Source organism: Cotesia typhae, unplaced genomic scaffold (genome assembly GCF_013202065.1).
Source record: "Cotesia typhae breed Kobodo isofemale line unplaced genomic scaffold, CoteBio_Ctyphae contig_26, whole genome shotgun sequence".
NCBI lineage: Eukaryota > Metazoa > Arthropoda > Insecta > Hymenoptera > Braconidae > Cotesia > Cotesia typhae.
This window is the reverse complement of record NW_027423732.1, coordinates 1,157,631-1,171,026: the sequence shown is the minus strand read 5'-3', so window position 1 is coordinate 1,171,026 and position 13,396 is coordinate 1,157,631. Positions and strand designations below refer to the sequence as shown.

The window sequence follows — 13,396 nt, the reverse complement described above, 5'->3', positions numbered from 1 at the left end:
AATCAATATATTCATAAGTAATGATGTATATTTAAAATCGTTAAATGTTACTACTAATAAATAACATATCAACTAATGGTATACGATTATATACTTAGTCAATAAACATATTTTTCTCTATTAATGTATTTATTCGTTTATTCGTTTCAGGTATCCTGGTTAAATACTTAAACAAAGCCTCTAGATATTTCAATATTACAAAATAAATCATAAAAAATATGTATGACTGAAAAAAAAGAAAAAAGAAATCAATATAAATCAATTAATATTTTTTAATTTACAATTAAAATATATAATAACTATATGGATTTTTTTTAAATTGGTAACTTTTTGCGTTGTGATTAAAAAAATTAATTGTCAATAAATATATATTTGATTTATTTAATTTATTTATTTGCATTACGAACATATTTATTCTTCTATAATTTTTGACTCGATTTTCACGTCAATAACTTTATACTTTTATTTGTGATAATATCTTGAAGATTAACCGTTATCGATAAATTTAATTGTTGATTTAATTGATTTAATTAATAAATTAATTAATATGCGTGATTAGCGACAAATAATGCAGCATCACCAGCAGCTCCACTGACACCACCGGCGTATTTTCCAAGAGAAGCTTCACTATTTGCCTAAAAACAAATTCATTTTTTCATTATTTCATCAATTTTCCTTGTTTCTAATTTAACGTTTTAATCATAAACAATAATTGCATAAAAAAATTATCATTTCAAAATTTACAATTAAAAGTTACAAAGTTGTGCAAAAATGAGTAATTGAAAAAGCAAGTTGTAAAATAATTATGGAATAAAAATATTAAGTAGACAAATGATAAGAAAAAAAAAAAAAAAAAAATGAAAATTGTGTACTTACATAGATAAAATATTGTGTCACACAAAAATATAATAAAGACAGATAGAAACTATATGAAAAGGTAAAAATAGTATACAATAGGACAGAGTGATAGGATGTAAAAGTATATAGTGGAGTTGAGGCAATAGCGATTAGTATGTGTGTGATTTGACATGTAAATCAACAGTAGCAGCTTTACTGACTATGCTACCAGCTTGATATTTTCCTTGGCAAGCTAATGAGTTCGCCTAAACATTTAATTGTTTGGTTGATAAATAAATAAACATATAAACATGCATTACTAATTATTTAGAAATATATTATTATTAAGTTCATTTACACAAGATTTTTTTAATCCTCAATAAAGAAGCATAAAAAAATGATTTAAAACCCAAAAATGCACGACTCATAATGTTTATTCAACTTTAAAAAAAAAAAATGTATTCTATTTCTGCTCTTACGGAGGAAGAAAAAAATTAATTTGCACAATTTTTATTTAAAATTTTTCGCGGTATTTCTTTTACTCCTTTACTTTCTTAAATAATAATTGCATGAAAAAAAACTATCAATTCAAAATTTAGAATTAAAAATAAAATAATTATGAAATAAAAATATCAAATAGACAAATTATAAAAAAAAATATTTTTTGTGAAAAGTTAAAAAATAATTAGTCTGGGATTTTTAAATTTAAATAGTTACAGATGGCGCTGAATTAAAAAAAATGGCGCGCTTAGCGTTTTTTATTAGAAACACAAGTATAGAAATAAAAATAGTTAAAACAAAGAATAAAAAAAATCTTCAATAATTTACCAGAAAAAATATATATATAAATACCTTGGCACGTTTGATAAGTTCTTCCTGTCCAGCGACAACTTGTTCCTTCTTGCCACCCCAAGCTCTCAAAACAGAAGCTTGAAGAGCTCTGCCGTAGCTGAATGTCAGAGCCCATGGTTTCTTTCCCGGGTACTTGTTGATAGCGTCGAGATTGACTGAAGCTTCCTCTTCGGACTGTCCACCGCTCAAGAAAGTGATTCCAGTAACTGCTGGAGGAACAGTGCGCTGAAGAGCGATCACAGTAGCTGAGGCGATTTCCTGAGGAGTAGCGCGTTTAGGACAGCTCTGTCCAGGAGTGACCATGTTGGGCTTCAGAAGAGTACCCTCCAAGTAGACGTGGTGGTCGTTGAGGGCCTTGTAGACGGCCGCGAGGACTTCCTCAGTGACTTGCTGACAACGGGCCAAATCGTGGTCACCGTCTGGCAAAATTTCTGGCTCGACGATCGGGACGATACGTGCGCTCTGGCAGATGGACGCGTAGCGGGCCAACACGTTCGCGTTCTCCAGAATTGCCAGACGGCTTGGACAGGTGTTGCCCTTGATCTTAAGCACGCAACGCCATTTGGCAAAGTGGCACCCGTCTTTCTTGTATTGGATGCAGCGAGCCTGCAGGTCGTCCAGACCCTGGGTTGTGCACTCGTCGTCCGTTCCGAACAGTGGCACCACACCCTTGTCTACTTTTATTCCAGGGATTATGTTGCGCTCCTTCATCAGGGTCACGAATGGAGTTCCATCTTCCGCTTTTTGGTACAGAGTCTCGTGGAAAAGAATCACTCCGCTAATGTGCTCCTTGATTACGTCCTGAAATAAATAATTTATAATTAATTAATTGTTATTCTATTTATTTTACATTAATTTAGATTATTTTATTAAGTTGGGTAAAAATTTATGGAATACAAAAATTTAATTAAATAATTATTAAATATTTATTAATTTACAAAAAGTTTACTAGATTGAATTTAAAGAGCTAATGACACTTTTAAAAAAATATAAAAAAATATTTTTTAAGAATTTTAAAGCAATAAAATAATTATGAAAAAAAAAAAAAAAAAAAAAATAAATAAAAACAATGAAATAATTATGAAAAAAAGGGGAAAATAGGCGGAACCGTAACTTTAAATGATAGCCAAAATTTTAAATGCGTTTTTCTCGAAACGATGTTTTCAAAGTCGGTGAGGAATATTTCTCCGAAACGGCTTGACCGATTGACTTGAAATTTTCACAGGATCTTCTTAGATACTTTTGTCAGGTAATGATCGAAGGAATAAAGTTTCTGATAAAAATTTCGATTTTTTAAGTCACTTTAAAGTGTAAATTTTCGTGCAAAAAAAGATTTTTTTTGTTGGGAAGCCGCCATTTTGTCTAAAATCAAAATTTTGACTATTTCTTCGATCATTACCTGTATTTATCTATCCTAAAAGTAATCCTTTTGGTTTTTTTTATTTCAAATAATTTGGATCAGAGATATCTTCCTCACCGCCAGACACCTTTTTCTGAAGGACCTTCAGGAGATCTTCTACAGGAACGACGGAACCCAATATTTTTATTAATAAAATATAAATTCTTAGAATACGTTAAATCCGCTAAATGTTCATATATTTTATGAATATATTCAATAAGAAGCCTCTCCAGAAAAAATGAACAAAAAAACACATTTTTTCGAACTTACAAGTGGATATAACCCCTTAATAAAATGTTTAAAAAAATTCAATAATCTTTATTCTAGTCATGTTAAAAAAATATTAATCCTTACTATGTATCTTAGTGTTAATAATTAGTGCTTTTACCTTATATAAACAGATAAGACATCTTTAGATCTTCAAGAGACTGAAGGTATTAAGAGATCTAGCTCATAGTTACAAAAAAAAATTACCTTTGCAGTGGTGAACAACAATTGACGATAAGCTCGGCGATTGTCTTCATTATTCTCGACGTTTATGTCCTGCAAACGTTTTCCAATAGTGGTCGTAGATTCATCAGCGGCCAAAATACCCTTTCCAGGTGCAACGATCGCCTCAGCTATCTGTTTAAGCTCGGCTTTCAATTCCGGGTCGGCTGCTGCGTATTTTTCAGCTGGCATTCTGAAAAAAAATTTAATATTACTAAACCGTAGTAAAAAAATCAATCATTAAAAATAAAGTTTATATTATTATTGGGTATGCCTACGTGACCAACGTCACGTACACTCATTCAATAAATTTACAGTTGAAAAAACAAAAATTTCCATTAATAAATAGAAAAATAAATTTTTGTAATAATTATTGATTATATTTACGTGTCATGCATTGAGAATTTATTTTTTTAAAAAATAATCTAAGCTCAATAAAAATTCATAATTTTCAATGACGAAATAAATGACGCAATTAATAACAAACGTGCGCAAGCGCCGTTTGTATTTTTATCTTCGTCTGTCATTCAACGGACATCAATCACATGTTTCTAGTGTCATTTAAATAAATATTTTTTGCTATTATTTTTACACCGTATTGTTTGTGATATCCTCTACAAGATCGCTAATATAAATATCATTAATGTTATCTATTTATTACATCATATAAATGTTTAAAATCCTTTTAATTTCTACAATAGTATAGAAAGATATCTATCGAATGTTTATTTATCAATGACATTATGACCGTGAATCGTAATTTTATTTTTAAAAGTACTTTTTGATTTATCGCCAAAATTTTTTCAATGCCTCTGTTAATTACACAATTTTTTTTTTTTAATTGATACTTCATGGTCGTGGTTAGGCTGTTAGATAATTTAACTATAATTACACTTTATTATTTTGTTATCAGTAAATTTTTATTTGTTATTTTTAAGCTTTAAAATTATTAAAATTTTTTTTTAAACTTCCCGCCAAGAAAATTAAAAATTTTGAATTTCCCGCGAAAAAAATTAATTTTTCTTTTTTAGTAATGATAAAATTTCTGATGTTATTTTCAATGCAGAAGGCTTACAGTTGGAATTAATTTTATTTATTTTAGAGTAATAATTGTAAACTACAATAATAAAATTTTTAAGAGTGTAAATTATTAATTTTTTAATAATTTATAAACAATTTATTTGTTACAGAAGAAATAGTATAAAAAAATGTATATGGAAATTTTCACAAGTTTTAAAATTTTTTTTTACAACCATTAATACTCCCTTAATTAAGTTAATTTAAAATAAATCTAAAAATTCTCATAAATTTTTTTTGTAATTTAATTTAAAATAATTAAATTTTCACAAAAAAAAAAATTATCGTGCTATTAATAAAATAAATAAAATAAAAAAAAATGTCAATTAATCAATAATTGAGTAATTACTGCAATAAAAAACTGAATTCTTTTAATTAAAAAAATTTTTTTTTCAACTTGATAGTAATCTTAGAAAAAAAAAAAAAAAAAATTTCAATTGACTTAGAAATAAAACTGTAACCTTGACCAGGTTTTTAAGGTCATATGTAAATTTTCAAGCTCTATTTATAAAAAAATCTTCACGTAACAAATGTTTCCAATTATCTGAAAAAATTAATTTTTACAAACTTAAAAGTTAAAAAAATATTACGTCACTTGACGAAAAATTGAGATAAAAAAAAAGCGGAAAATTTAAATTTAAAAAATTATAAATATTAAATTTAAGTCACCAATAATAATTAATAAATAATAATAATAATAAAATAAATACTTACATGAATAATTAAATTTGATAATTAATTAAAATTTAAAAAACTCAGTATCGACCTAGTCCAGACTCGAGGAATTGAACGACTGACCTGACAATTGATGAAATAATAAAATCTCCCCTAGACTGCACACTTGCGCCTGCGCGGTCACGTAGTAATTTAGAGGTTCTCAACTTTTTCATCTATCAACCATTTCTATTTTTACTCTGCAAAAAAAATTTATTAGTTAAGTTCAGTGTTACTATTTATTTCAATTGATTCGCAAAATCATCAGCAAGTTCATGCACAAACTAATTACTTTTTTATTTCTAGGTTTTAAATTGATGACGCAATGGCACCAAGTATTGCTGGAGCGCTTCATCATGCTGACGTGTCTGATGGAGCGATTTACACTCAGATGACGTACGTGATCCGTTAGAATATTTTATAAAATGTTTGGCAGTTTGGCTGACGCAAAGGGACCGGCACATTGACTGTCACTGTTTAGAGGTCAACCAAGGGCATCGAATTGTAGTTAGATGTTAATAAACATTTCAAATTATTTCAAAAGTAAAGGTCTATCAAGCTCAACCTCAGATAATTTATAATTATTTTTTTAATAACAACAATTTTTTTTTTTTTTATGGAGAAAAATTTGGATTGATAACACGTAATCTTTTAGTGGAATTTTTTTATCTGGTTTGCTGGTCATTTATTTTATTTATTTTTCTAGTTTCTGTTGGATAACATTTTTTTTTTTTTTACAAGTTGCTGAAGAAAATTTTAATGATCCTTTTTATGTTTTTATTATTACCAAAATTTTATTTTAACTCAAAATGGATACTAAGACAAATTTCTTCGCAATTTTATGGGCAAAGAGTGCCACTGGAAATTTTATAATTGTAAAAAATCAGATGAATCTCCCTAATTAAGAAATCTAATTTGAAATAATTTAAAAGCATCGGATTTTAATATACTATATAGATATACAATTAACCTTGATAAATAATTCTTATATAGTCCAGTTGGCGTGGAAAAAAAGGGGTTTGTTGGCAACTTTTCGACAAAATGATCCGATTTTGGATTTTTTTTTTTTTTTTTTAAATATTCAGAAAAATATTCTGAACATTTGTGTGTATGTGGGAAGTGTTCCCTTGTAAAAATTTTTCGGTCTTTTCTCTGAAAAACTCTAAAAAATACTTATCTTAAGTTCTAAAAGACTTCTAAAGACTTCTTCAGAGTTTTTGAGGGTTGATTTTTTTTGTTTAAAAAATAGCGTTTTAGCGTTGAGCTTTAAATTAAAATATCTCGGAAACTACGCAAAAATAGTCAAGACATGTAGTGTATGAAATTTAGAGAATTGAATAAGGAATAAAATGAGCAAAACCCGATGTCTCTACGTCCAATAGTTTACGAGATATTAATTTTTTAATGAAAAAAAAATGCGGTCCCGCTCGAGCGCTTATAAACAAATAGCTGTAACTCCGCAAAAAATCAATCGATTTACTTTTTTGTTTTTTTAAATTGAAGCTTTTACTGTCTTCTATAAGCAAAAAATTTGGCTAAGCTTAAAAAAATTTTTTTGAATTTATATGAATATTTTTCATAAGAGATTAATTTAATTTACATAAATTTTTATTTCTGAAAATTATATTGAATTCTATAAAATTCTATGAGAATTAATAACTTGAAAAATAAACTGATAAGTTTATTAAATTTTATTGAATTTCATTGAAATTATCTTTGAAACCTGGCAAATTGTTTTAAATCTTTTAAAATTTAATCAAAATTATTGTTATCGATTATTAAGTTAAATAAGAAAAAGAAGTATCTAGTACATTGGATACTAATCATTTATAAATACATACATTATATGTTATATAAGTAGATTTCAATATCAATGATAATATTCACTTACATTCATACAAGAAAGTCATTGAACTTTAATTGTTATGAAATCTCATAAATTTGTAAATATATAAATTATTATTTTCTCAGATTAAAGTTAAGAAATTGTTTACCAGAATGAAGAAACCATTCAAACTATTGATCAATTCATTTCGTTGAAAGTTTATGGAGACTAAGAAATTGGAGCAAGGGATGATAGTCGTGAACTTGTGCTTTTGCTTTTGGAAAAAATTGTCTATAATAGTTCATAGATTATTTGAAAATTAAAACTATTATAAAATATATATTTTTAAAAATTCGCGCTTAAAACATTTTATAATTTTTACATGTGGAATTTTTTTCTTTATGATTTAATTGTTATAAAAATTTTTAAATTGTTATGCCAGTCAAATTCAGGACTCTAAAAATTCATGAAAATTAAATAAACCGAAATTTGAAAATTTTTATAATTTTTGTTAAAAAAAAATTATTACAAAAAAGTTGAAAGAAAAATTTCACAAATTGAAAATTTGAAAAATTACGGTGCTTCAAAAGAATTTTTATTAAATTTTTCAAAAATAATAATAATTTATTTTTTTAAACCAAAATTTGACTCAGAAAAATTTTTTAAAATTTTGAATTTTTTTGAATCAAAATAAATTTTATGTAATTAAAAAATGTATCTAAATTTTATGTAATTATTCTCATTTTTAAATTTAACTTGAAGATATAATTAATTAAGAATAAAATTAATCCCAGGAAAGTGAATTTTCATGTTTGATATTTAAATGAGCGTGAAAAAAATTATGTAAATCCTCTAATAGCGTTAAAGTGTCATTAGATATATTTTTAGATGAATTTCTCGGCGCTCTGAGGCAGTGAAACAATAATTTCCATGATTTAGAATTTTTATCTTGAGTGAGTGCATTTAAATAATTACTAAAATGTTGATTTGTTGCAGACAGAATAATTGCTGGAATAGCTGGTGGAAGTAACTGATTTAAGAGAGTTGAAGTATAATCAGCTAATGTCTAAAGAAGAAAAAATAGAGATGATATTCAAGTGATTGAATGTAAAAGAGGATATAAGGTTTTAATAATACTTACGCATGGGTCGTGGTACGCAGCATTATCGATCCCGGGTTCGATGATAGCGAGCATAAGGATAATGCTTTCGAGGGCGACGTGATACTCATTGAAGGCTGAGAAAAAATTTGATAGAATTTCTCGGTGAGCTTCAAGAGCTCGAACAATTGAGTAAGTTGCTTTTGGGAGATTTATTATTTCCAGGTGAACTATTGGAATCATTCCTGTACTTTGAGTTACGCTAGCGTACCTGAAATTATAATTTTTTTAAGTAGTCTTATTAATTTTAAAATATTAGGGTTTCTTGTTTTTTAAAAAATTTGAATTTTTGAAATTTGTTAAAAAAAAAATTTTTTTTTTCATCATTATGCTATTAAATGAAATTTCAATTGTTCAAATGTCAAAATTACGCAATTTGCCAAACTCAATTAAGATAAAAATAAAAAAAAAATTTTTAAGAAAAAAAATTTTTTTAACAAATTTAAAAATTCGTATTTTTGAAAAAACAGTTCCAAAAATTTCAGGATCTTTTAAGATTGATACAAGGTAGTATACAAAAAAATTTGAGCCAAAAATTTATTTTTGACAATTTTCAAAAATCAAAAATTTGACAAATTTGGCATTTTTCAAAATATTTTTTTTTACAAATACAAAATTGAAAAACTGGAAAAATCGCAAAATTTTGAATTTGCATATCTTTTTAAAAAAATTTTTTACTAAAATTTGTCCAATTCGAAAGTGGTCGATTCCAACTATTGGTCTCAATTTAAAAATTATATAGAAGTTTTTATTCTACCTTAATTTAACCTGTAAAAAAGGTTTTTTTGAATTTTTTCAAATTTTTTTACTGAAGCAAAAAAAATTTATAAATTTAAAAGCATCTTTTTTTTTTTTTTTTTTTTTTTTTTTTTTTTTTTTTTTTTAAATAAGCTATAACTTTTTAAATTGAACTTATTGAGGACGTTTTTTTTTTTAAATTTTGTTTTTACATGTGCTTTAATTTAAAAAAAAATGATTGAAATTATCAATTAATTAAAATTTCTTTATAATTTCTATAAAGAAAAATCATATAAAATTATTTATGACAAGATTTAAACCTGTAAAAAATAATATTACAATAAGACTAAATATATAAATTAAAAAGCATTTTTAAATAATTTTATATGATGTTATTAAAAGTTAAAAATATTTATCATAACATAAAATTATAAATATTGCATGAAATTGTGGAAAAATTTTTTTTTAGGAAATTGTCAATAAAATATCAACCTGGCTGCTGCTAGAGCGTTGGCCGTTGAAGATAAAGCACTGGGCCATTGATTAGAGATTTTGAAAATACATTTCCAAGTTGTAAATTGGCAATTATTTTCCTTGAGCATCAGACACTTGCTATGAAGATCATCCAGTCCTTGAGTTACCATTTCATTGTAAGTTCCAAAAATTGGTACTGTTCCTTGATCTATTTTAACTCCAGTGATGATACTTTTCTGGGCCATTACTTTAGGAAGCTTCCAACAGCCGGTTGATATTTCTTCAGATGATGTATTCCAGTCTATAATTACTCCAGTAATGTATTCCGATAGCTAAAAAATTAAAAATCATTTTCTTTCAATATTTTTCTTTATTTGTTTATTTATTTATTATTTTTTTTTTTTAAGGTTAAAAGATAATTTATTACTTCATCTGACGATAAAATATCGGAGAATCCATTCAAGAATTTCAAGTCGTTCCTAGCTTCATTGAAATTTTCCGACGGTTTTGATAAATCTAAAAAACCCTTCTGGGGTTTTATTAATAATTTTGTAATTCGTTTTAATTCCAACCTCAATTCAGGATTTAGTTTTGTATAACTCTTTACTTCAAAAGTATTCTAAGAAGTAAAATTTAGTTTTTTTTTTAAACAATCTGTACATAGTTTTTTTTTTTTTTTTAATTACCTGAGTTTTGGTGCAACAACAGGTTTTATCTAAATCTCCCATTTTTATCGAATTTATCACGCGTTAAATGAAATTAATGAAGATGATCATTGAAATCATAACGCGATTTGCGTTTTTTTTTTTTTTTTTATGTAATTACCATTATTATTATTTATTATCAAAATTTTAAACTTGAAATAAATAAAAATAATTAATTAAGGGGTAAATTTAGTAAACCTTCTTTTAACTCGGGCCCATACAACCTCAAAATTTTTTTACGATTTACTTAATGGTAATGTTGATCAGTGAATATTATTTAGTGACTGAAGTGACATAAATAAAATTAAAAAATTTTTATATTTCTGACAGTAAAACTACTGAGAAAAATTTATAATTATATAAGTTTCATTTTAATTATAATATAAGTGGTGGATTTAAAATTAATTATTATTAAAAAAAAAAAAGACTTACAAAATCAACTATAATAAAATTAATAACTTAAAGTGTTATAAAATGAGTTTTGTAATTATGGTAAAAATATATTTTAGATTAATATCTACTAGAATTCAAATTTGCGCGCGCAAACGCGCGCCTTACTATAGCGTTTGCATATATTTTCATGCTTATTATATATTCGACCAATCACGTTACGAATAGTTTGCTTACATGATACACATGATGCGCAAATTTGAATTCTAGTGAATATTAGAAAGAGTAAATTTTTTTTTTATCTTTATTTTAATTAATTGCAAATTATCAATAAAATTTTGTTTATTTTAAACTTTCTGTTTAAATTTATGCTTTTTATACAATTATTTTACAGTAAATTTCCATAAAATTATACAATTTTTTAAAAATTGTACCAGTATAGCTTCTTTGATTAAATTTATTCCCATCCGATCCGCCATGATGAATTTAAAAAATTACAATCATTAACTTTATCGGCTAATTCTTGCGTCATATAATCAGAAACGACGATATTCAAACCTTCATTGGGACATAAAAACTCACTTGTTACTAAATCATTAATAGGTCTATCACAAGAAAAATGATGAAATAAACCGGCATCTTTAGCAATAGCCCGACGAGTATTTTTACCATCATAATAGCTTAAATCATTGATAAGACACTCGTGTTTGTTTAAAAAACCATCTGAGATAATTTCTAAAATTAGTTTCCATTTACGATGGACACCAGAATCATGCTGTCTATCAATTGATTTAGTAGAGATGGCAGGCTTGCATTTATCACTTAAATCAACAACACATCCTTTAAATAAATTATCCAATCTTCCAATCAATATTCTTCCTCGATGCTGTCCAATTGTGTCATTAAGCCTCCAATTTTTGACCAATCGCGATCCGCCTTCAACATGACGGATGTAAAAGTCCAAAATTTTACACCCACTTCTTGTCACACGCTTTTTCGGAGGCTTGATATGCCGTACTAACATAATTATAAACTCGCCAGGATTTAAATTCAGAAAATCATTGGTTGCTATCAACAGGTCGAAGAAATCACCACTTGCTGGGTTGCTGTCACTGTCCGTAGCAAGCATATTTGCCAGCAAACGAAAACCGATGTCCAGGACGCGGACTCCGTACTTTAATTGCTGTACAATCGTCAAATCTTGGCTCTGTAATTCTTTTGCAGATTCGTCGTAGAAGAGAGATGAGTTAGTGCCGATCAATGCCAGGGTATTCAATTTTTGCGAGTGTGGAAGTCTCGATAAGAATTTATAGCGTTCTATGTATGGCTTATACGTGTAAGTTTTACAGAAATAATGCCCACAAGCTTCAGAAAAATCAAGAAAATTCACAGAAATTAGCGTTAAAAAAAGGAAAAAAAAATAGTTCGGATTCATGGCTGATAAACAATTTGAAGACACTGATAATAAAATTGTTGGTGTTGTTAGAAATCTATTTTTGAAATTCCGGTGATAACAATTTAAAGGCTATTGCAATTAGTTATTGGCAATTAGTTAGATAAAAAATATGTAAGACTAAAAAAAGAAAAAAGAAATCAATATAAATCAATTAATATTTTTTAATTTACAATTAAAATATATAATAACTATATGGATTTTTTTTAAATTGGTAACTTTTTGCGTTGTGATTAAAAAAATTAATTGTCAATAAATATATATTTGATTTATTTAATTTATTTATTTGCATTACGAACATATTTATTCTTCTATAATTTTTGACTCGATTTTCACGTCAATAACTTTATACTTTTATTTGTGATAATATCTTGAAGATTAACCGTTATCGATAAATTTAATTGTTGATTTAATTGATTTAATTAATAAATTAATTAATATGCGTGATTAGCGACAAATAATGCAGCATCACCAGCAGCTCCACTGACACCACCGGCGTATTTTCCAAGAGAAGCTTCACTATTTGCCTAAAAACAAATTCATTTTTTCATTATTTCATCAATTTTCCTTGTTTCTAATTTAACGTTTTAATCATAAACAATAATTGCATAAAAAAAAATTATCATTTCAAAATTTACAATTAAAAGTTACAAAGTTGTGCAAAAATGAGTAATTGAAAAAGCAAGTTGTAAAATAATTATGGAATAAAAATATTAAGTAGACAAATGATAAGAAAAAAAAAAAAAAAAAAATGAAAATTGTGTACTTACATAGATAAAATATTGTGTCACACAAAAATATAATAAAGACAGATAGAAACTATATGGAAAGGTAAAAATAGTATACAATAGGACAGAGTGATAGGATGTAAAAGTATAGTGGAGTTGAGGCAATAGCGATTAGTAAGTGTGTGATTTGACATGTAAATCAACAGTAGCAGCTTTACTGACTATGCTACCAGCTTAATATTTTCCTTGGCAAGCTAATGAGTTCGCCTAAACATTTAATTGTTTGGTTGATAAATAAATAAACACATAAACATGCATTACTAATTATTTAGAAATATATTATTAAGTTCATTTACACAAGATTTTTTTAATCCTTAATAAAGAAGCATAAAAAAATTATTTAAAATCCAAAAATGCACGACTCATAATGTTTATTCAACTTAAAATAAAAAATGTATTCTATTTCTGCTCTTACGGAGGAAGAAAAAAATTAATTTGCATAATTTTTATTTCAAATTTTTCGCGGTATTTCTTTTACTCCTTTACTTTCTTAAATA

At 26.4% G+C, this 13,396-nt stretch overlaps 1 protein-coding gene and 2 long non-coding RNA genes across 9 annotated transcripts; 1 reads left to right on the top strand and 2 right to left on the bottom strand.

Moving 5' to 3' along the window:
- Positions 1-367: 367 nt before the first annotated feature.
- Ald1 (fructose-bisphosphate aldolase) lies at positions 368-5,510 on the bottom strand. 2 transcript variants are annotated; one of them, XR_012478815.1, is made up of 5 exons: positions 5,369-5,510; positions 3,563-3,770; positions 1,690-2,490; positions 877-1,103; positions 368-635 (listed from the first exon to the last, which is right to left on the bottom strand). XR_012478815.1 is itself a non-coding variant. In XM_074239574.1 (4 exons), exons 2-4 carry the CDS (start codon positions 3,767-3,769, stop codon positions 543-545), a joined length of 1,101 nt encoding a protein of 366 aa, XP_074095675.1. In that variant the 5' UTR covers position 3,770; positions 5,369-5,510; the 3' UTR covers positions 368-542. The 2 variants fall into 2 exon arrangements, 1 of the variants encoding a protein (XP_074095675.1); XM_074239574.1 differs by lacking the exon at positions 877-1,103.
- An 8-nt stretch (positions 5,511-5,518) lies between these two features.
- LOC141525190 (uncharacterized) lies at positions 5,519-10,916 on the top strand. Of its 6 annotated transcripts, none has more exons than XR_012478821.1 (5): positions 5,519-5,587; positions 5,675-5,911; positions 8,190-8,484; positions 9,560-9,740; positions 9,818-9,921. It is a non-coding gene; the product is annotated as an uncharacterized LOC141525190 (long non-coding RNA). The 6 variants fall into 6 exon arrangements; XR_012478818.1 differs by lacking the exon at positions 5,519-5,587 and adding an exon at positions 9,972-10,915 and having other exon boundaries at positions 5,660-5,911; positions 9,818-9,879; XR_012478820.1 differs by lacking the exon at positions 5,519-5,587 and having other exon boundaries at positions 5,624-5,764.
- Positions 10,917-12,370: 1,454 nt separating this feature from the next.
- Positions 12,371-13,353, bottom strand: LOC141525294 (uncharacterized). The gene is made up of 2 exons (XR_012478834.1): positions 12,882-13,353; positions 12,371-12,638 (listed from the first exon to the last, which is right to left on the bottom strand). It is a non-coding gene; the product is annotated as an uncharacterized LOC141525294 (long non-coding RNA).
- Between the last annotated feature and the right edge of the window lie 43 nt (positions 13,354-13,396).